The sequence below is a fragment of the Sarcophilus harrisii genome, chromosome 1 (genome assembly GCF_902635505.1).
Source record: "Sarcophilus harrisii chromosome 1, mSarHar1.11, whole genome shotgun sequence".
Taxonomy (NCBI): domain Eukaryota; kingdom Metazoa; phylum Chordata; class Mammalia; order Dasyuromorphia; family Dasyuridae; genus Sarcophilus; species Sarcophilus harrisii.
In genome coordinates this window covers 476,726,798-476,751,467 of record NC_045426.1, presented here as the reverse complement: position 1 = coordinate 476,751,467, position 24,670 = coordinate 476,726,798, and the positions used below count along the sequence as shown (strand labels likewise).

Here is a 24,670-nt window from a genome sequence, read left to right as displayed (position 1 = left end):
CATAAGATATTAGAACTTGTCCTACTAGTCAGTAACTCCTGTCAGCCTCATCTCTGTATACCTGTGTTCTATTATCTGTATTCAAATCCTGGCTCTAGGCTCATACTTGATGATTAGGATCTTAGACTGAAATATGACTCGGCATTTTGGACAAGTCTGGCATGATAAAGTCTGTCAGAGTCATTTTAAAGGCCGCCATTGATTTCCCTTTGCCCCACCCCCTTGCCCTGATTTTTAATGCCAGTTACCTCTTAAGTGCCCACATACTCCCTAGATCCTCTATAGAGTCCCACCCACCTCTATCTTTCCAAGAAACACTGCATGCATCAGATCTTTCCTCAGACATGAAAATCAACTTGTGTGTTTGCCCCATGTTCCCCAGGGCTTGCTAGGAGACTGGATGACTAATCAGATGAACTAATTGTGTGAAACTGCTAACGACTGTGTCTGGTTACTTATCCCCTAGAGAAAAAAACATTTTCTATTTGAAAATAAGTAGCTGAGGAGGGCTTTTCAGAATTCTCAAAGTCATGGTAGGAGTGTGCATCCATTTTTAGCTTCCATGTTGGCCCATTGGAGTCATCTGTAAAACACATGAAACATAATATAAATCTGCAAAAAACCTTTCTTAGAGGAAACCGCAGGCAAAGATCTTAGAATCAATGTCTTTCTAAGGGACCTTATGACCACAAGGTAAAGAAAGAAATATGCAACTATTAAATACCTGCTATATGCCAGGTGTTGTGCTATAAGTAGTTTACAAATGAAATGGTCTAACCTTGCTTTAGTAACATCACTGGCATCTGTGTGGAGGATGGTGTGGAGGATGGTGTGTGGAGGATGGTGTGGAGGATGGTGTGGAGGATGGTTTGGAGAGGGGAGAAACTGCAGATAGCTGAATTAACCTCCGTAGTAGTCCAGGAAGAGGCGATAAGTCCCAGTCTAGGCGTATGGCCACATAAAAGTGGAATTCAAGGGACACAGAAGGGTGAGATTATAGAGGAGAATCAACAGAAGTGAGCAACTGTGGGAGGTGAAGGAGAGTGGGAAGAGTCTAACATGATCAAGTTGTGAACTTTAGTTCACCCATACCCTCTTTGGAAGTAGAAATAGGCTTAAAAAATAGGGAAGCTAGAGAGAGAAAAGGATTTGGGTGAAAAAATAATATAAGGTTTTAATAAGGATATAATTTGATATCCTATATTAAGAAGAAAGTCAGCATGATATAGATAGGACATAAAACAGTATTTCTCAGACTATATTCTAAGGAGCCATGAAGCATCCCATGTTGATTGTGTTTTTAAATGAATCTTATGTGGTTTGGTGATAGTCATTAAAACAAATTATTTTAGAAGATTTTACTACAAGGTTTATGCCAAAATTTCCTTTAAAGTGAAGTGTTCTTAGCTATACCCAGAAAAAGAACTCTGGGAGACGACTAAAAACCATTACATTGAATTCCCAATCCCTATATTTATGCACACCTGCATTTTTGATTTCCTTCACAAGCTAATTGTACAATAATTCAGAGTCTGGTTCTTTTTGTACAGCAAAATAATGTTTTGGTCATGTATACTTATTGTGTATCTAAGTTATATTTTAATATATTTAACATCTACTGGTCATCCTGCCATCTAGGGGAGGGGGTGGGGGGGTAAGAGGTGAAAAATTGGAACAAGAGGTTTGGCAATTGTTAATGCTGTAAAGTTACCCATGTATATATCCTGTAAATAAAAGGCTATTAAATAAAAATAAATAAATAAATAAATAAAGTGAAGTGTTCTACTACTGCAAAAATTTGAAAAACTCTATTTTAGATTAGGACTTTTAAAAAAAAAGTACTTTAATCTCTGACATACTCCTGGTATATGTTCCTGGAAGACTCACTTAACATCTCAGTACCACGAGGCAACTCTCTAAAACTCTAAATTACAGAGTAGTTGCTGAGTTGCATTTGTAGAAAGAGGCTCCTTTGGGAAGTTCTTTACCACAATAAAATTTTTGATCCAGACACCCTCCACCTTTCCCACCACTTCCCAACCCACTCCTGTCAGACACAGCAACTTTTGCTGTCTTTTCAAGGTTATTTTTTATATAGCCTTCTCTAACAAAAAACAAAGTCCTTTTTTGGATGATTTTATTAGACAACAGTATATTTGAATTATATTTTACTTTTATGGGGCACTTGAGTGTATGTGGTGAAATCACAGGAATTTTGATAATCTAAGGTTATATGGGGAAGATAACTAGGGAGAATAACAATAATAAAACAGGCATAGAAAGAAAGGGAACAATTAAATGAATTCCTGAATGAAAAACCATAGAGCACCAGACTTGCAGTGAGAAAGACTTATTCATCTTCCTGAGTATAAATCTGGCCTCAGACACTTAATAGTTATGTCATCCTGGACAAATCACTTAATTTGTTTTCCTCAGTTTCCCCATGTATAAAATGGGCTGGAAAAGGAAATGGAAAACTATTTCAGTATCTTTGACAAAATAATCCCAAATGGGGTCATGCAGAGTTAGGACATGAGTGAAACTAACTGAACAACAAATGTGTTAGATACCATACTTTTCTTCCAGGCATTCAAATATAAACAATTAGCCTCTAATCCTTGCCCTCAAGCAGTTTAAATTTTTAGGGGAAAGAATAGATGTATAGGGGAGTGGTGGCCAGAGAAGAATTTTTGATTTGGGGAGTCATAGGGATGGTGATTGATTCATAAGGAAGTAACTTGAAAGCCCTTATCTAGAAGTATAAATGGTATTAATTTAATTACTGTGTGCAATAAAAGAGGAAAGGGAGAGGGAAGGAGTATGAATGAAAGGAACCTGGGCAGCAAGCTGGTTGAGATGTGAAGATAGACTGTTCTAAGGTGTGACCAATTTACTAAGCTGGGATAGACACATTTGCAGTCACCCCTTCCCTCACCCCTAGCTAATCAGTCATTATTATAGATTCTATTTGCATGGAATTTTCCGAATTTTTTCCCTCTTTCCCTACATATACTACAGTCACCCCCTAGTTCACTGTGATAGGTTTCCACCTGGTCTATTCACCTTTAACCTTGTTCATACAACTGAAATCAGTCTTCTCAATGCAGCAAGGAAATGATCATTTCCTTGTTCAGAAATCTTCAGTGACCTCTCATTAAATTCCAAATCCTTAACCTGGAATTTACAGTCTTTTATCATATGTCTAAAAAAATTTTTTCTAGCCTTTTTCATGAGCTCAGGAAGACCTGACTTCAAACCCTGCTTCAAATACTTACTAGCTGTGTGATCCTGGGCAAAATACTTAACCTCTTTTACCTTTAGTTTCTTAATGTGTAAAATGGAGATAATAGTGATATCAGCCTCAAAGGGATACTGTGGAACAAATGAGGTAATATATACCAAGCTCGTTGTAAACCTTAAAATGCTATATAAATGTTCTGTAGTATAATAGAAACTGTCATTATTATTTCCCATTATTTTCCTTGCACTCTACATTACAGGAAAGCTATGCTATTACCTTTTTCTTTCCTTGATTCTGCATTTTCACAGACCATCATCCCTCCCCTGAAAGAGACCCTCTGTATTTGTTTGTTCTATTTCAGACCCAAAATTTCTTTCCTGCCCACCATTTCCCCCCATGTGTTTTCTCTCCCCATTAGATTATAAAGTTCCTGAAGACAAGGACTGAAGTCTCATTATTATATTTGGATGCCTGTAAGACAGCATAAAATGCAACACATTTATTGTTATTGTTCAGTCATGTCCAACTCTTCATGATCCCAGTTGGGATTTTCTTGGCAAAAATATGAGAGGTTTGCCATTTCCTTTTCCAGCTCATTTTACAGAAAGAAATCCTTTTCTTCCTTCAAGGCTTAGCTCAGATGACACCTCCTCTCTGATATCCCCAGCTAAAAGTGATGTCTGCCTCCTCAAATTGTCTTCGAGGAGTCTAACTCTCCTTGGCCCTTATCACATTCTATCTGCCTCTCATACTGTTTTGTCTGTCCATCTGCCTTATCTCCTCAAGGCCAGCAACTTTGATTTTTTTTTATCTCAGTAGCCTCAGCATCTGGCACAGCACCTTGTGCTCAGAAAATGCTCAATCAGTGCTTTTTGAATTATGTTTTAAAACCAAGAGGATTAAAGAAATTTATTCAAACTGATGTCTTCTCATTGGGAGCATAAGGTATGGGTGACTTGCTTCATTAGCAACTTAGATTTATAATTGCATTTGAAAATTCCCAGCAGGATCTCAAACATTTAATAATGGCAGGAATGTGTACGAGACAACACCATTTACTAATGTTTCAGCCTTTCATGGCTTCTTATTATTCTAGATTCAGATTAGGTCATTGATGAAAATAAGTCTATTGGGTCCTAATTAGCTGTTAGCCTGCCCAAACTTTTTATTTCACAAATCCTCTAAAGATTCCAGCCTCTATGCATGATATGTCACCCTTTTTCAAGCTTTCTATCATTTCAAGGACCAGTTTTTCATATGTAGAAGAGAGAATTTGTGCAGAAAGAAGAGAAGGAAGTTATAATGATAATAATAAGGGACAGGCAGTGTTAGGGCTGGGGTGATTAGTGAGTACCAAGTACCTAGGAAAAGAATGAGAGTGAAAGTACCAATAGAGTTTGAGTTAATTGAGCTGCCATCACTAAGAAAAAGAAATTTAGAGGCACACAAGCCCAGTCTCTGCAACCCCCAAAAGATACACCAGTGAATAAAGAAACTATGGTGTGTAGCACTGAGGATGCTCAATTAAGAGCCAAGGATGTGATCTAGTTTGAGGTTCAGTTTTAACTAGCCAAACTTTTGTAGTTATAACATACAACTTGTTTAAAATATTAAAAAAAAAAAGAAAATTCATGTTTCAATTTGTTGGGAAAAATTTCATTTTGGGGGAGAAATTTAAATTATCTTACATGAATTTGCTATTTGCTAAGCATTGCCTTTTTTCTCATAGTGACATTTTCATGCTTTTTGTCTTTCATTTCTATAATAATGTGACCACAAAAACAGATTTAATATCTGTATTCCATAACTCCTACATGGACTGAGCTCAGTCCTGGGGGACAATCTCAAAATATTACTAAAATCTCTTTGGTTTACTATGCCCCCTACCAGAGATTGTTCAGTCTGGGAATATTGCAGACTCCTATATGTCTCTAGAGATGTAGGTAAAATAATCTCTTGGTTCCATACAAGCACTCAGGATAATATTGTATTTATCACCAGGTACAAGACAACATTTATTCTCCTAATAAACAGTGCAGAAAACACAAAGAACTCACAGTGGCAAATAAATATTCAATTCAGTCCTGTTCCCTTTCCAGTGAATGCCACTTTCCCGCACCTTAGATCCCTAAGACTCAGTGCTACCCTGTTTTGATTCTGTGCCTTCAATCCCTGACATTTAAGTGAATTTCTGTCTTATTTTTTAGGGTTTGACCTGCCCTAGAAGGAAATCACATTTGAACTGCTACACAAAGCAACAGAACCACATTCTTTAAATAAGTCAAAATGTAATGGCAGAATACTGACTACAGGCAAATTGTTCCTCTCTATTATGACTTTTTGTCCCTGGCTGCTGTGCTTTCCCAGCACTGAAGGCTCAGGTGAGATATCTCACCAAAAGGTGAACTATTCAAGAAAATCCCTTTTTTTAAAGGAAGGCCAGATCTCTGAATTCTCAAACTCAGGCTTTTTTATGTTTCAGTCTCAAGGCTACTGCTGCCCAGAAGTCCCCTTTTCTCTGGCTAGAAGGCTAATTCTGGGAACTTAGCCCAGAAAAGGCTAATGCCTAGCATTTGACTATAAGACGTGTTCCTGTGAGAAAATTGGAAGAGACAGATATGACTTTTAGTTAGGGATATCATGGAGGAGGTAACTCAAGATAAACTTTGAAGGAGGAAAAGAATGTCATTTCAACAAGCAGAAAAAATGTCTTGAAATTTCCCACCCCTTTACTGGGAGATTGGGCTTTAAGAAATAGTTTGTTTAGGAACACTTTTAATCAACTCCCTACATCTAGGTCTTGGACTTTTAGGGAAAGAGAAGAAAACAGAAAAATTTATGACTTTATTTTCTAAATTATATCATTATTTAAAAGCAACTGAATTATTGGGGGAAAGACTAGAACATGCATGTAACTTTTGCATTTTGAATTTATTCTCTTTTCATAGATATCTGAAGGACCTTCAAAGTACATTATTTGCCTTCTTTACAAACAGAAATAAAAAAAATTTTTTTTGCTTTTTTTTTAGTGAATTCCCCTCCAAATCTCTACGTGTTTTACAGAATTTATATTATTTATATAAAATATATATGTGATATTATATATATATATCACTCTATTAGCATTGTTTACATAGCAATGAATGTTACTACCAAGTCCAAAACACATATGTGCTATGTGGTGTTTATAGAAAATGTGTTTTATTTGAGGGTATTTTCATTTGTATTTATCACTGTCCAAGTTTCCAAAATGCTTTAGCAACATTATTTAATTTTCAGGCTCTCCCTTCCCTCTGAGATAGGCAGAGAAAGTGTAAGTATGGCAGTTTTTTTTCAGATAAGGAAACTAAGTTTCAGGAAATTGAGGTGATTTGTACAATATCACTCAATTCCATGGCAATAGAACTGTGATCAATTTTTCTGGCTCTAGTTAAGATTCTTTTTTCCTGTGGCCAAATACAGTAACTATGAACATGGTATAAAAACAGTATTTACTCACTTTTAATATTCACAAGGAAAACTTTTATTGAGTAGTTAGTATGTGCACAAAACTCTGCTGAGCATTGAGAGGGACATGGTTCCGATTGGGCCCCAGGAGTTTGCATTTTCACTGGATAAATGAGAAGCACACAGAAATAACTTACTAAAGATAATATATTCTAATGACATACCATGTTGTCCCAATTCTCAGGATAGTCTCTGGTTCAGTGGGGAATGGTTCCACCCTGGGCAGTGCCTCTCTCATCTGACTGACAAGTAAGAGCACCAGGAATGTGATCCTCCCTTAGCCAGGACATCTGACCACAATAGGTCTGTAATGTAATCTGTAAGCCTGCCCCTAAAAAAGACAACCAAGAGGCCATTCTGCTTGCAGCCTCTTTCATGTGAGGTAAGGTTTTGTTAATTGAATTACCAGGTAGCATCGATAGTAATTCCATGCCCACTTTGGCAGTTTGCATCTAACCTCCTGAGTAATAGTTCTGAGTCAGCAGACCTTCTGCAAGCTTCTATTGGATGCTACAAATTCATTAACAAGGGATTTATGGATATAACCATCATAACTGAGCTGTGGGCACCCCACCCACTCAACAGAGCCCCACCCCTTTTTTAGATCTTGCCATATTTCAGTGATACAGATATTAATAAATTCCCTGGAAATAAAGCTCATTTTAATCTAGGAAATGTATAATTTGAGTTTGTTTCCCCTTAAGTAGTACCTGCTCATATTCACTTCATAGATGACAGAAAAAAACTGGGGGAAATCTCAGATTTTCATGATCCAAAAAAATTGTCTCAGGGATCAAGGTGGATCGAGAAGAAAATGAAAGTGCTCATAGAAAATAATACTCTCCATTTTGGTTATCTTGTCCTTGAAGGGACCTTCAGCCTTAAAATTTTATCTTGCTAGCTAGCCAGCTTATCATAAAACAAGCAATAGAGTATGATTGGTAGCCAGCACTAGCAAAGAAACTTAGCTGTCATCACCAACCCTAGCATCCCTTTCTCAGCATGAGTGTGTCACTTTTTTTTACATTCCCCAACCCTAAAACCCATATGTTCCAATGCAGAATTTGGGAGGGGAAACTGGATAAAGGGTCATTAGGTTAAAAATGAGCTTTCTTCCCTGAGGATTTATTAATAAACATATCATTTTGTAGATAAAATAGTTTCACAACAATAAGACATTAACATTTCGTCTAAATGAATGACTTAGAAAATATGTTTGGAAAGAGCACTGGATTTGAAATCAGAAGACCTAATTGGTGGACTCCAGTCCCAGCTCTCTGTCATGTAATAATGACATGGGCATGAACAAATCACTTTAGTTTCTCCGAGGCAGTTTACTCCTCTTTCAAATGGAGATAATATCTATCTCACAGAATTATTGTGTGAATGAATGGATGAACAAGCCATTCCTATGTACCAGTACTTGCCATACACATATAAAAAGAAAGATGGTCCTTAGTCTCTGGGAGTTTGCATTCTAATAAGGAAAGAACACCTAGGAGGGAGTGGTGGCCAGGAAGAGGTGATTTGGTTTGGGAAGTCAGTGAGAGAGTGAATACTTTCTGGGAATGGGAGGACTGATTTAATTATTGCACCAAGTGCTAGAGATAGAAATGAGTTTGGGTAGCCTGGTACAGCATGTGGGTGACAGGAGTGGACCACAGCACGGGTGGTGCAGGGTCCCAAGGCAAGGGCTGGAGCCTGGATTGCAGCCTAGAAGGCAGTGTGTGGGACCCTTCCCCAAATTAACGAACCAGAGACATCTTTAGGTACAAAGAGAATGCCATTACTTAGTCCCTGCAGGGAGAGGCCCAGCATGCTAGGGAAGCATCTCAGCTCCCAACATATGCCAGAAGATTAAAAGGAAGTAATCATCACTAACCAATGGTCACCAATGTTGTCTGCTCCCTGTGGGTCACATCACCTCATGTAGCTGACTTAGGGCCTAGAGATCATGTTCTTGCAACCTGGGGCTCAAGGCCTGATCTTTCTGCTCTGCAGGCCTCTGGTAATAGGGATCACATGAGTTGGGCCTAGTCTCAGACTTTTTGAGAAAGCTTCACCTATCTATCTCATTCAATAGGACACATGCCATTAAGCAGCATTTGTTGTGAGGGACAAATGACATATTTGAAATGTTTTATAAATCATTAAGTGTCATCAATGGCAGTCAAAACCCCCGTTTCCAACACAGGTGCTCAAAAAGGGGCACATCAGTGGGGACAGGAGTAGTGGGAAGAGAGTGGTCAGATGGCAGAGTGATGGAGCAGCAGCCCAAAGTCAGGGACCTGAGTTCAAATCCAGCTTCAGACACTTAATATTTTCTAGCTTGTTTGCGTAACTCCAATTGCCTTGCTAAAAAAAAAAAGTATTGGGGAAAGCCTACTTTCAAGTAAGAAAGTCTCCATTGCCCTTTGGGGGCATAATTTATTTAGGCAGGAAAAAGGAGAAAGCAAGAAGAACATTTTGAATAAAAGCATTCTTTTTCTTCTCTAGTGTTTAATCCATACAGATTCTATATGGTCAACACTGATTACATTGCTACCAGAACTGTCCTTTTATACATGAGAACGTAGCAATCCTTTTCCCCTTTCTGATCCTCTACAAGTATAACGTAAAGCTAGCCAAAATGAAAGTCCTGGAAGACAGTAACACACTCTAAGCAGCTCTGGACTATCTTGCCTACTAATAGCTGAGGATTCTATAGTTTGAACAATTTCTGCATCATGACCAATAATTAAATCCATCCTCCTCCAAAACCCTTCTAAGAAATTCACCTTATTTAACTTAGTTTTTCCAAACGGGGTCTTTAAATTTGCATTTCATCAGACCTAGCGTCACTTGAAAAAAAGGAGTGTCAGAAATCACTGTCATATGTTTGGGCATGTTAGAATTACATACCTGGAAATGGAGAATAATGGTTTGGCAGCTCTTAAAATAACCATTGCACTGAAGATTTTTTTTTCCCCTTTATACTGAAACTATTACATAATCCTGGCAGCAGAAAGCAAGGTGCTTCTTTTATTTGTCCCTTCACAACTCTGGGTGTGTTCTTGCCCAAAAATATGAATGTCCACAAGTTTTTAATGACCAAAGCATTCAACCTGAGTAATAAGCCCATAAACATATGATTAATAGCAGATCAGTACTTTTGGCTGATTTACTTATAGTAGTTTTTTCTCAGTACTCAGTTTTAGAAGTGCATGCCCTCACTTTTTTGTTTCTTATAGATTATATTTGTATAAGAGTTTTAAGTAACTATAGAAGGTTCCACATTATTAATGGAAAATATGTGCCAACTTTGAAATTGAACATAATTATATTTTAAATCAGCCTATTAAATCAGAGCTTCAGAGGTTTTTTTTTCCTTTTCCTGATTCTCTTTTTTCTCATGTCAAAGTAAAATCTATTCATTTTTATTACCCCTGAAATCATTTGATTATTACATATACTCCACAATCTAATTAGGACCCTTGTAATTATTAAAATTAAAATTATAAAAATTATTAAAAATTTGGAGAAGTACAACATCCTGGATTTCAGAAGTATCAATCCAGGTGAAACATGATATTCCAGTTTTAAGTCATTTTAAAGTCTGCATTTACAATCAATTATTTTTGCACACAATATTCAGTTCCTCTTCAAGCAAATGTCAATACTCATAATGTTTCATTGTTTTTAATGGAATTGTATCTTTCCAGTTGTTTTTAATGATGAGGGCATTGTGAAGTTTGGGGTATACAAAAGTACTTGATTACTAGTGCTTATTAAGTATGTAATATTTGAAAAGATCTTTAAAGAAATACCTAATAAAAATATGTTCACAGAATACTAGAATTTCAGAATCAAAAGAGATCTTAAATATGACTGAGCTCAAACATCTCATTTTACATGTAGGAAGAAAACTGTAGCCCAGAGAAGGGAAATTACTTACTTGTCCATGGACTCGCAAGTAATTAGTACAGAGCAAGAAGTAAAATCCTGGATTTATATACATCTTTGATACGCTTTTCATTTTGGATGAAAGTTTTTTCACCCTCCTCTTTTCTTTTCCCCGTGGAATGTTTATCTTTAACTTTCGTTCTCTCCCATGTCTCCGTCCTCTGGGACATCTGATTGCCAGTTCCAATAACAGGCTTCCCAGAAAATCAGTAACATTTTGTAGTCATTCTCCTTGTCTCAGCTCCTTTTTCCAGACCATACTGGAAATTTCTTTCCTAAATATTCTATTTTCGACTCCACATACAGGCCAGATTTTACTTTTTTATAATAAACTCTGCTTTATATTCACATATCTTTGTTTGAGGCTTTATTTACAAAGAGTACCTGATAGAATGTACAATTTTACTCTGAAGGATTTGGAAATGAAATTGACTATGTGCCCAGGTTCTCTCTGTACTGATGGAAAGAAATTTTTGAACCTCTCAAGAAAATTTGAGAGACATCAGACTCACACCTTCCACAGCTACCTTTTCCATTGGACTTTTTCCTTTTAAAAGTTGTCAGGCATCCTTTAGAAGGGATATTGAGGCACAGGGGATTGAGAAAAGGTTCGGAAGTAATTACTGTTAGGTTAAATTGTGAAGAGCTTAACTACAACTCAGCTTTCATCTTTGCATGTGAATAGTAGATAGTCAAACACATTCATAAGTACTCATTTATCAAATTATCATTATCTTTATAAGTATTCTTGGGGAAAGAATCTGATAAGATGAAAAGAACAATAATCCTGGAAGCAAAATTGAGTTATCTTCTCTCTGACATTTATCATAGGATGATGGGTAAATCATACAACTTGTCGGTGCCTTATTTGTCTCATTTGTAAAAATGAGAATAATAATTCTTGTACTACTTACCTCACAGAGAGAAGAAAGTAAATTACAAACATTTATTAAAGCATTGTAGAAAAATATTGTTGTCATCCTTTTTATGCCAGTTTCTGTATCATATATCCATATAAACATATATCCTATAATAGTTTCAAAGTTATTTTTCTTTTTCTTTTTTTTTTTTTTTACTATATGACCAAACAGTACTATTGGTCTGATCTTAAAGCTGCTGAGTTGTTTTGGTCTGTAGACATTTGCCATTGTGATTTCCTCATAAAAGAAAAGGAATAAAAATTGGTATTAATTAGTCTCCCATGAGCCTAATGAATACCGTATTTTCTATAGGTTCCAACTCATGGACAAGCTAGGAACATGTAATATAGCCCTTGGAGTTCTGTTAGGACTGGAAGAAGAGTTGTACACTGCTGTGTATTCTCAGGGAAAAGTCATGGTACTGATCTTAACCAATCCCTGTCCCTCCCGCCAGGTGCAGGTGCCCTGGTGCCAGCACTTGTGCACAAGATACCCACATACATTCTCTCTCATCCTCCCTCCCTCCTTCTCTTCCACCTTCCTTCCCTCCCTCCTCTCCTTCTCTCTGTCTCTTTCTTTTTCTGTCTCTCTCTTAGAGATGCAAATACTATCAGTGCTCTCAATGTCATTTCCAAAGGGAAATTAACCAAGAAAGTACATACAATAAAAAGAGAACAAAAGACAGACATGGGAGAGAGCAGCAGAGACAGAAGCCAGTCCAATATCCAAACACTGAGTTCAGGGGACACAGTAGTGTTCATGACCTCACCTGACTCCAGCTCATACACTCAGCACAATCTCATTCCTCAATACCACTTGTCTCAATGATAAACCAGCCTGGTCTTTCTGTCTGACTCCCCTAGATTACCATGGCTAAATGCAGGCTTTCCTCAAGGTCCTCTTTGTTTCTGACTGGCTGGTTGTGAACAACAAAGGAACAAGGTGCTCTTATCTGCAATTTATTGCCTTATGACATTTTTTTTAAAGGTTTCGTATAAATCCTGCCGTACAAGGGTCAAAAATAGAAAACATTTAGTCTCTTTTAAGTTCATTTATGTAATTTTACAGGGTTTTTACTAAACATGGTGATTGTTTTTGGAAAAATCAATTTGGCCAAAAATAACTAATGTGAGTTTTGTTTTATGTAAAGGAAGATGTTCTAAATGAACTTCATTTAGGAGTGAGGGTTTTTAGGAAGAGTAAGTGTAAAGTCTCAGCAAATTACAACTCTTTTCTTACTATAAGAAGTTAATTTTAAAACTACATAATATTTGTGCCTTTTAAAAAGTACGACTACAAATTGTCACTAGCCTAACTACAAATAAAGAGAAGGGTAGTAAGATTAGAAGATCACCATGGGAATTCTAATTAGTGATCTGGGTTGAAACCAGAATCATTCCTGAATTCCTAATCTTCATTATTTTACATGAGATCCAGGACAGGGGGTCCAGTTCATTTTAACCAAATTAAGTAGCACCGTGATAATATGCTACAAAATATTTATCTGAGCAAGAAGCAGAAGATATCTCTTTTTTTAAATCTGCCAATAAGTCATATATAATGGTTATTTTTTGCTGATGGAGAACAATGTGCCATTCTTTTTGTTTTTTTAACAACTGGAAGTGTTTGGAAAAACGGTATTTTCCTTTTAAAAATGTTCAGTTTTATGTTTGCTTTTTTTAGAATTACATCAATATTTTTTGCACTACAACTTTTATGGTTCTTTTAGAATTAGAATTATACTTTTACTAGAAAATATTAGAATATATTAGAAATATGTGGCTGTTTTATGCTTCCCTTTGCCCCCCCCCACTGCCTTTTCTTGTCAGTGAGACCTTATTTCCCAAAGGGGTGTCGTACTGAAATAGAAAATCAAGCCATGTATTGTAGATAGGAGAGCCTCTCTGAAGAGGCTCTACAGCGAGTCTTGTCAGAGGATGAAGAATGCTTCTAATTGTGGGGGCTTTGTTGGAAAGGCTTTCCCATTTACTGATGTGTGACTATCCAGTCTGAGCAGTGCACATTTGGATCCCCAAAAAGTACTGAGAAGTAAAGTCAAGGAGCTTTAGGAGCCAATGGGGCAACTTGAGAAAATTGCAAAGATAAAAATCTGAAGAAATGTGATACATTGCTTTATATGCACTAGAGTAATGGGATCTTGGCTAAGGATGAAACCTAGAAAAGAATGTTTGGCCAAAGACTTGCTGATATGACCTTGATGTCTTTTAATTGATAATTAATCCTTGAGTGTGAGAAAAATGGCCATATAAAACTTTAAAACAAGGTACTATGAGTGATTTCAGGTATGGTTAATTATAATAATTAGAACAATAATAGAAAGAATAATAGGTGAACCTGTAGTCTATAAAGGAAAATAACTAGAAAGAGGGACAGAAACTATAATTAACTTTAGATGTTGTGATGAAAGCAACATACTAAGTCTATGCTAGTTTTTCTTTTAAAAGTATTGAAACCACCCTTGTGACCTAATTGGATCAGGACCAATGACATAAATTTCTGGTGGCCTAAGTACAAAAGCCAAGGTAACTATTGTTACCTGCCTTCTGCCCTCGGGCTTCTGAGTGTGGACCAGCTGCAGGCCCAATACTAGCAAAGGGAAGTTGTGCTCAGCTGAATCAAAGCCTGTTCCTGAATGTCCTTCCCATGCTGAGTGCCCTTAACCCTCTTTATGAAATATAGGCTATAAGCACCAGGTAACAAAGACAGCAAAGTGTTCATTTTTCTCCCTTTCAGATTTTGAGTCGTTGTGTGTCCCTAAATTCGACTTTCACCCTTAGTGACCTCTTCCCAGTGTGAGTGAATCCTATAAAATTCTAATATTACAAGTATTATAAAATTACAAAATTTTATGCCAGGGTAAAGATATCTTGAAAAAAAATTACATTTCTTTACTGCATTAGGAGCTATGAAGAAATTCTTCAGTTAATTTGGTGAAATTATAAAACCAGTAGCCACTGGCTGACTGAATGAGAAGCCATAATCCTGGTGGCCTTTAAAAATTAAGAACAAGTTTTGAGAAGTTGTTGAAGAGAGAGCCAGATATGAACTAAGACCACTCCTAAAATTATATTTATTGGGAGTAGAGATTTCCTTTTCCTTTCTCCAATAAATACACTGTGGAAGAGGCGCAAAATCATAGATCCACATGTGTATCTTGAATCTGGGCAGTCAGATTTGTGATTGTAAATTGGGGTAGTCTGCTCAAAAAGTGAACTACACAAAACATAATCTGGTTCATAAACAAATTTTAAATTAAAATCTTAACTGCAAAAAAGTAAATTTGATCTACTAGAAATCATTATAAATTGGTTGAATGGGACTCATAGAATACAAAATGGAAAGGTAAAACTTCTTCAAAAGTAGTATCTGAAAATTGTGGGGGAAACAATAGTTTTTTACAGCAAAAGCATGCTTTTTTAAGCTTTAATTTAATTTTAAATTTTAAAGCCTGAAGATAAAAACAAAGTGATGATCAAGGGAAATGAAAGGAAAAGGAAAAAAATATAAGCAACACATTTTTGAGAATATGCTACTCATGACTGATCAGATAGAGGATTGTGATGATGCTTTCCACATCTTTTAGAAAACACAGCTAAAATTATAGCAGTTGAAAAATTCCTGACTCACCTGGTAGATAGTTGTATCTTTCAGGAGGCAAAGTGATAAAGCACATTTTGGAGGATTATTTCTGTCATGGAAAATGATTTTTCAGCTGGAAAGGGGTGGAACATAAACATAGTCAAAAAGGATATGAAGCTCAAAGTAGATGAAGAAATAGTAAGAGTACCTGCTTGATTCCAAATAAAGGCAAATAAGGACAGGTGAGATTAGTTTGTTATTGATTTTTTGAGGAAATCATAGAATATAAAAGAAATGTGGAAAGTCTTAAAGATGATAAATACTGTGCCAATTTTCTGAAAGGGGGGGAAGTATGTTCTGTAAAGTTTAGTGCTGATCCTGAGAATTGTAAAACATTATCAAATGAAAGGAGTTTTGTTTTGTTTTGTTTTTTTGCATTTAAAAGGGAAATCACAATTACTAGATGTCAGCCTGGATACCTTCAACTGTAGTCACGATAAATAACCATGCTCCTTTTTTGATAGGACTATTAATCTTGGTAAATGAGAAAAACTCTATAAGTGTACTACTCTCTGTGGATTTTAGCAAGTCATTTGATAGCCTTATCTTATTTGATAGCCATATCTCATTGCATCTTTATGGACAGAATATTGTATCATTAAGTGGATGGATCCATATAAATGGATGAGTGATGATACTCACAGAATAATGATTAATGATCAGATCATTCTTAAAAAAAGTCTCAAGGGAATTCATTAAACTATGAGTTCCTTGAGAGCAGGGACTGTCCAGCACGTAGAACAATGTCTGGCATATAGTTTTGTTGTTCAGTCATTTTTCATTCACGCCTGACTCTTCATGACTCCATTTAGAATTTTCTTGGCAAATATACTAGAGTGGTTTATCATTTCTTTCTCCAGCTCATTTTACAGATGAGGAAATTGAGGCAAATAGGGTTAAGCAACTAGTCCAGGATCACACAAATGTCTAAGGCTTAATTTGAACTCAGGAAGATGAATCCTGATTACAAGTCCAGTACTCTACTGCTTCACCTAGTTGTCCCTTAGCATATAGTAAGTAATTAATACATATTTGTTTACTAATTATTTGTTGATTATGCTTAGAATTCTGTCAAATTTTTTCAAATTTTTAGATAGGGGTCTAGATTAACAAATCCTTAACAAAATAGTAGATTATCTAGGTTAATTAATATTTCCAGAAATATATACTGAAACTAATAAAATTAATTTTAATAAAGATAAATGTAAAGGTCTATACTTAGGTTAGAAAAACCAACACAATACAGGATGAGTTGTGTGACACCAGAGTTCATGTTTAAAAAAAATCTTAAGAATTTTCTCTGACTTCCCTGATCTTGGCACTCCATCTCACATTCTTGCGTATTCCCATAAGTAGTGTCCCATACCTACAATGCATTCCTTTTTCAATTTCCTTTCTGTTACTTTATCTTCTTTCAAGATTCAGGTACCATCTCCATGGGAAAGTGAAGCCTTCTTTGTGCTACATCATTTTCTACTTCCTATTCTTAGACTTGAAGAAATTACCTGACCCTCCCCTGTTCTTGGTGGCTACCTCTCCTGGACCAGTATTTCAAAAAAGCCCCAACCATGCTTTACTCACCATGTGTACCCCAACCCAAATTTCTTTTTTTTATTAAAGCTTTTTATTTTCAAAACATATTTATGGATAATTTTTCAACATTGACCTTTTCAAGACCTTATATTCCAAATTTTCCCCTCCTTCCCCCCACCTCCTTGCCTAGATGGTAAATAATCCAATATATCTTAAACATATTAAAATATGTTAAATCCAATATATGTGTACATGTTTATTCAATAATCTTGCTGCACAAAAAAATCGAATCAAAAAGGAAAAAGAGAAAAAAAAAACAAAATGCAAGCAAACAATAACAAAGAGTGAAAATGCTATTCTGTGATCCACATTCAGTTCCCACAGGCCTCTCTCTGTGTGTAGATGGCTCTCCATCATAAAATCATTGAAAGTGGTCTCAATCATTTAATTGCTCAACCCAAATTTCAAAGGGGCTCTTTGAATATGGAATGACCTGGGGACTTACTCAGACCCGTGAGATCTCCCTAGCACTGAAGCAGCCCAAAAAAACCCTGCCTCTTCTAGATACGCCATTATCCCCAGGATAAGGCAACAACCAAGTGATCCCCTAGATGTGGTACAAAGAGAAAGAAAGTATAGCTTGTGAAAATATGGCACTGTCATCTCACTGCCAGGCCCCCCAAGTTTTAAAAAATGTCTTAAAAGGATATATAGATATATACAGGCATATACACATATATTAATCACATGTAGACATAATATGCATATAAACACAGATTTCAGAAAAAACATTTTATATAGCCAATTATTTTCTTCTTTTTTTTTAAACTCAATTGTATTTTATTTTTACATGTAAAAATGTTTTTCAACATTTATTTTTGTAAGACTTTGAGTTCCAAATTATTTTTCTTTCTCCCTCACCTCCCCCCTGCCCAAGACAGCAAGCCCTCTGATATAGGTTATAAGTTATACATGTGCAGTCATTTTAAACATATTTCCATATTAGTCATTTTTACACAGTTAGTTAAGAAAAAAGTAAAAATCTACTCTTAAGTTGATCTATAGAGTTGATGGTGAGATAATTTCTAGGCAACTAGGATAGTTCTAGCACAAAATTTGATGAAATTATAAGTTTTAAGCATCCAGTTTAATATGACTAAATGCAGAGTTTAGGGAGGGCACAATGATCCCCCAAAGTTCATGATACTTCAGTTACAATCCCTAGTAGAATGCTCTCAAAAACAGTCCTCTAAGTTCTAATCATGGTTAAAGGAAGGACAGGCCAGAGCAAGGTGGAGATAATTATTCCACCTCAGGTACTTTTGCTAATTGTGTGACTGAGCAAGTCACTTAACTGCTTTCTCCACCAGTTTCCTCATCTGTAAAATGGAGATAATAGCACCTCTACTTCCAATCTCTTAGTTTTGTGGCCAAGAAAGCACTTTGCAAATCTTAAAGTTTTCTACAGATGTGAGCAGATGCCATTATTCTTTCTTCTCTCACACCATGAACTCACCCAGCTGCTTGCCCAAGCATCTCCTATTTTCAGCTGACCAAACACTATTGTCATCCTAGCCCTTCCTCACCAATTTTATGTAGTGAGGCCATCAATGAAGCATACAGTATCATTATGGTAAAATAGACAAAGAAATCCATTCTTCATCATAGTCTGTTACAAAAACATTCACTGCACAGACTAAGAGCAGAAAGGGAAGAAAAAGAAACTCAATCATTGAAACTGAGGAGTTTTTCCAAGAAAAAATTCTTATATCCTAAATCCCCTTCAGAAAAACAAACAAAACTAAGCAAAAGAATCCATTTTGTAAAAGCTTACAAGTATATAAGGTCTTTACTGTTCCAAAGTAATTTATTACATACATTATTTCATTTGTTTTCTTGATAATTTCACAAATGTAGGTAATATAGATCTTATTATCACCATTTTACAAGTGACAAGACCGAGTCCCAGAGAGGTTAAACATCTGTAAAAAGGATCACTTAGCTGGTAAATAGTAAACCTGAGGACTGGTATTGTCCCTACATCTTAGCCAGTTTTTGGTGGTGTTTTTTTCTCCAACTACATATGCCTGTCTTTCAGCAACTCTGGACACAAATAAATTAACTAAAAGAATGAAAATAAGCATGGCCATTTGCTGAAGGCTGAAATTAGAGATAGGGCCATGAAGGAAGTGAGCTTGTAGTTATTGTTATTTTAGCTACCATTAAGCTCTTTGGGTTCAAGAAGTTAAGATAATGAGGAATCCATTTCATTGCCATGTGAAAAAAGCTTTCTCAACATCGCATCCAGCAGTCTTCTCCCAGATGTCGACAAAATGATAATACAGCAGTTAGGAATGGGAAAGTGACTCCCACTCTTTCCATCATAATCCATTTATTTTATAATTTTACAGCAACTCGTGGTGCATCCAGACCTAGCAGAGAAGAGAGACCCTGTAAGTGCCAGGTTGGCATTTAAAACATTGGAACAAGGTGGTCCTTGCTATGGATTCTAAGTAGCTCTTAAACATGATGACTTGTCTTCTTGACAATACATGTCACTTTGTCACCTCTCTGCATCAAGATTAATTTCAATACTTTCTTCCTCTCATTTCAGGAGCAGCCTATTGCCAGTTCATGGACATGCTATTCCCAGGCTGCATTAGTTTGAAGAAAGTAAAATTTCAAGCAAAGTTGGAGCATGAATATATTCACAACTTTAAACTTCTGCAAGCATCATTTAAAAGAATGAATGTTGATAAGGTAGGGGACTGAATTGCACTTAATAAACTATGTCATTTGACCTTAAAATTGTCCTGTGGAGAAAATACAGAAGTCAGCCTTTAGCTGAAAAGTTAAAAGTATGAATACAAAGTCTATATATGACATTAAAAAGTCAGCTCAACCCCCATAGTGATTAAACATGAATTTTTTTTAACAAAGTAAACAGTAGCCATATGGCTTTATATTTTAAATAATATTTGGATTTAAGAAGCTTTTTTTCTGTTTTTACTATTATATGACTAGAAGTATTTAAGCGTCATTACTAGTTATATCACTTCAATTATAGAGAAGAATATGATTCTATCTTCCTTAATTAGAACAGGTTTTTTGCCAATATATTTTATTTTAAGATACAAAACATAACATATGGTTTTCAATAAACTAAAACATGCATCTCTGTAAAAGAGATTCCTCTTGTATTGAAAGAATAATTAAAGAAAATACAATAAATATGTGCCTATGCTTTGAAAGCTTTCAAGTATAATTTACAAATATATACTAAATAAATATATGCCTATGCTTTGAAAGCTTTCAAGTACAAATATATACTAACTACCAATATGAGAGAATATGAGCAAAATTTTTCAATATTGACCTTTACAAGACCTTGGGGGAAAATCATAAAATTTCAGAGTTGAAAGAATCTCAGTGACCCCTAAGTAAAACAGTTTTTCTTAGAAAAGAAAAGAATGTTGAATAAGGAGAAAGAAGAGGTTTAGTTTATGGGATCATAGATTAAAAACTGGAAAACACCTTAGAAAGTACTTAGTCCTACCTTCCTCATTTTGCAGATGAGAGAACTTTCTGAGAGTTTGATTTAGCAAAGAACCCAGCTATAGTGAGTGGCAGATCCTGGATTTGTATCTCCATCCTCAGACCTCAAACCCAGTATGGCTTACTTTCACAATGTTAAACTTTTCTAGGTCCAGAAATGGTATAAGGAAACCATAAAGAGGATCAAGAAAAGAATTAGGAAGATAATAAGATTGTGATAAGGTCAGGGGCAAGTGTATTTTATATACTTTCAAAATAATGATGATGTATTCTGTAGCATAAGACCTGTGAAAATGCTAATAAAGAAGTTTTGTAAAATTTTCTCAGGAACTTTTCAATGATAATTTCTCTTTCATGGACCAGGGACCACTGGGGTCCCTCCAACTTCATCAAAGGATCTGTAAGGTCAAAATAATTTTTATTATAATACTAAGATGCTTTCATTTCTGATATATTAAATATCAATGAAATGTAACGGCATAAACAAAACTCCTTGAGGTCCCCAGTAAAATTTTTTTTTAACAGTGCAGAGGAGTCCCAATACCATGAAATTTGAGAACCATTGCCTTAAACATTTGACCTTTTATAGAACTATTTTCTTTATTAGTAGTGTCTTGGGATTTCCCTCTGTCCCTCAACTTCTCTACCAGTCTCATTCTACTCATAATTATTCCTCAGCTAATAATGCATTTTTCTGAACTTAGTTAATATATTTCCAGAAAAGAAAGAATGTCATACATTTAGATGTAGAACCAATTGTCTCTCATAATGATAGTTAAATTACTTCACTATTGTCTCCCTTCATGCCTTCCTTCATATTGATGCCAAATTTGTCTTCCTAAAAGCCGCCTATAACTAACTTTTTGATTTCCAATGATTCTCCATTATCTATCAAATAAAGTTAAAACCTCTTTGTCTAGAAGACTAAGCCAGCTCCAGCCTCCTAACTTAGCATTCCAGGCTTTGCCATGGTCCCTGCCCTACAGTTACAATAGGTCTCAATAATAACTGAACTACTTAATTATCCACTATTGCATACTGTGAATAAAATTTCCCATCTGTGCTTTAACTTTGTTTTTCCTTTATACCCTGAACATAATAAATGTGCTATATATGTTTGAATTATAATAAAGCAGAAGGGGAAAAATTAAAGCAGAAATTATATGAATAATCATCAGGGTTATTGATGATTCTGGCACCAGAAAAAATTTGTACTTGACAATTTCTTTAGTCCTGTCCAACATTAAAATTCTATTGTATTTTGGAAAGCGTCATTTAAGAGAGGTTCCTCTTAGGTTTCATGCTGGTTATGTCCTGAAATGGGTGATAGAAGCTGTTGTGTTTTTTGTTTGATTATTTTGTTTTTACAGAAGCTATAAAATTTTGCTCAGGACTACCAAATTTGTACTCATTCTTTTGTAACTTACATTTTTATATGAAATTCAAAAATTGTTTTCTTCTTCAGGTTATTACCTTAAACTTTAAGAACAAAATTATCATCATCTACAAATACTTATTAATGTCAACTACCAAGTTAATTTAAAACAGATATCAATAATTCTTGTCCTCTAAATGGTAACTTCAGAAAAATTAAGAATTTTATTTTGGTTTGTTTTTGTTACCTGTTTAATGAAAGAAGTTTTATGAAGAGGGTAGAATCTCCTCTAACTAAAAGTCAGTCTTATTTGATTTAATTTGGTTTCCAATGAATCTTTGTGAAGAACATCCTTTTAAAAAAAAAATTGTGGCAAATGATTTAGTTTAAAGAAAAACTGAGAGGCAATATTGGATAGTGGAGAGATCATTGGATTTAGCATCATAGCTTAGGTTTTGTCCCTAATATTTTAAACGGTTCACACTGCTTTTATGGCTCCAAGGTGAGATTTCTGACATTGCAAAACCTCGTGGTAGGTTTAATTTATACTGCATCAGTTCACATTTTCAAAAATGTTGCTCACTTGACAGAAGGTAAAAAAACACACACATATTCCATTTCTCACATACAAATTCCCACTCTGCTATGCCATCAATTCAGTATGGAAGTATGGGGTGATCTTTATGGTGAAGAAGTTGCCTCAATTACAGGGAAATTCCAAATTCTTCTTCAGACGTGTGGGGAGGTCCTTTTGCTGCCTGCCCATTAAGCATGCTTGTGATGATAAGAATCAGTTGAGCAGTTCAAAGATCTTATATGAGACCTCTAAGAAGAATGTTGACTGTCAGTTCAGATAACAAGGAAATCAGGAAAGATGACTGAGTTCTCACATATTGATTCTTCCCTTGAATATGATTTTTCACTGGCCATGTTTTTGAAATCAGTTTATCCCTGTACAGTTCTATAAGGAATTATAAAACAGCAAGGATTTTGGAGATACTCTGGGTTTGCCTGGCAATATGCAGTTTCCCAAAAAAATTCTTTTATTTTGGTTCTCCTTCTAGGAAGTGGTTAAAAACCATCAATGTTATAATAGAGTTGTTTGGGGGGAAAACAAAACAAAACAAGAACTCAAGGGAGACAAAAACAGTAGTCACAAATTACAAACAAGGTAACAAGCATTTAATAAATGCTTACTGTTTGCCAGGCAATATATGCTGGAGATACAAAAAAGAAGCAAAAATAGTCTAACAAACCAACAAATATGACTTGATTTTACTTGGCAGGTCATTCCGGTGGAAAAGTTAGTGAAAGGACGTTTTCAGGACAACTTGGATTTCATCCAGTGGTTTAAGAAGTTCTATGATGCAAACTATGATGGGAAGGAATACGACCCTGTGGAAGCTCGACAAGGCCAGGATGCGATTCCGCCACCCGATCCTGGTGAACAGATCTTCAACTTGCCCAAGAAATCTCACCATGCAAACTCACCTACGGCAGGTACTGTCACAGTGAAAAGGATTTCAGTCTTTTCATTCTAGAGACTGTTGTCACTTAAGTTTGGTTATTTCTAGCAGGAATCTTTTAAGTTTCTTTGGGCAGGGTTTATTATCATTTGTTTTGATTTGTCATATTCTTCTCAGAGCAATATAAAGTCTTCCAGTAAATCTTATATTTGGAATATAGGGGTTAGCTAACTAAACCCATGATTTTATTAGTTTAGAGGTCTCCCAGGTCAAAGCAGATTAAACAGCAAATACTTATTAAGCACCTACCATATGCCAAGCACTGCTAAGTGATGGGGCTACAAAAAGAGGCAAAAAATATACCCTGCCCTCAAGGAATTTATAGTCATATAAGAGAGACAGTTTATGTAAAGAAATATTTATAAAGTAAATAGAATAAATAGGAAATAATTAAAAGAAGGAAGCACATGGAATTGAGGGCTTAGGGAAGGCTTTCTGTAGAAGGTGAAATATTAATTGGGATGAAAGATATCCAGGGGAGGTCAGTTTTTAGAGTTAAGGAGAAAGAATGTGGATTCAAGAATGTGGAAAAGCCAGAAAAAATCTCTGGAACCAAGAAGAGTTTCTTTTTCATGGAACAACCAGGAGGCAAGTGTTAATTGGATCAAAGAGTACATAGAGGGAGCAAGGGGCTGAATTATAAATATTAAACAGATTTCATAGTTGATCCTGGAGGCAATCTATAGTCAAATGGAGGTGCCTAGCATTCAAAATAAGTAGACTGCCCAGGGCCATACAGCGAGAATATGTCAGAAGCAAGACTTGAACCCAGTCCTTCCTAACTCCTGAAACAGCTTTCTGTCCACCACACCATCACCTCTGCCCAGGTTTTCGATGTGGAAGGTAAAATTGTTTAATTTTTTGTTTTGTTGAACCTGAGTGATAAAAGACTGCTCACCACATAAACAAATGGGTAGGAATTTTCTTTCCTGATTGATTTTTTTAGAATTTCAACTAATTCATTTAGAAGCTCATAGATAAAGAAATGGAAGAACCTACATAGGCCTGCTTGTCTCACCTAAGCTAAGAAAAACCAAGGCTTCCTATCCCTCCTTTTATTCAGCTTATTGCATATGAGAATCAGAAGAAAAAAAGATCATTTATAGAGGGAAGGGGAAGAAAACAGCAAAGGCTTTATTGAAGAGATGACATCTCACCTGAGTCTTAAGGTCCAAGTAGGATTTTTAAAAGTTGAGAAGGGTCAGGGCCAGCCCTGAGTAAGAGCACAAAGTCAAAAAAATTCAGAAAGCATTTGGAAATAGAAATGTATCGTTTTTCAAGAACGTATTCCACAGCTTTTTTGTAGAACAAGAGAGCACTAGAGTCAGAGGATAAGAGTACAAATATTAACTTGTTTGCTTTCTGTGAATTTGGGCAAGTCACTACCTCTGAGACTCAGTTTCCTCATTTG

General features: G+C 35.7%; 1 protein-coding gene across 2 annotated transcripts in view; it reads left to right on the top strand.

Moving 5' to 3' along the window:
* The window catches only part of MAPRE2 (microtubule associated protein RP/EB family member 2), a 193,795-nt gene that overhangs the window by 128,503 nt on the left and 40,622 nt on the right, over nt 1-24,670 (top strand). For both annotated transcript variants that reach the window (XM_012541338.3, XM_003759796.4), the window contains 2 exons: nt 19,418-19,563; nt 23,020-23,233. In XM_012541338.3, the coding sequence (XP_012396792.1) occupies nt 19,418-19,563; nt 23,020-23,233 (360 nt within the window). The remainder of the gene's footprint in view (nt 1-19,417; nt 19,564-23,019; nt 23,234-24,670) is intronic.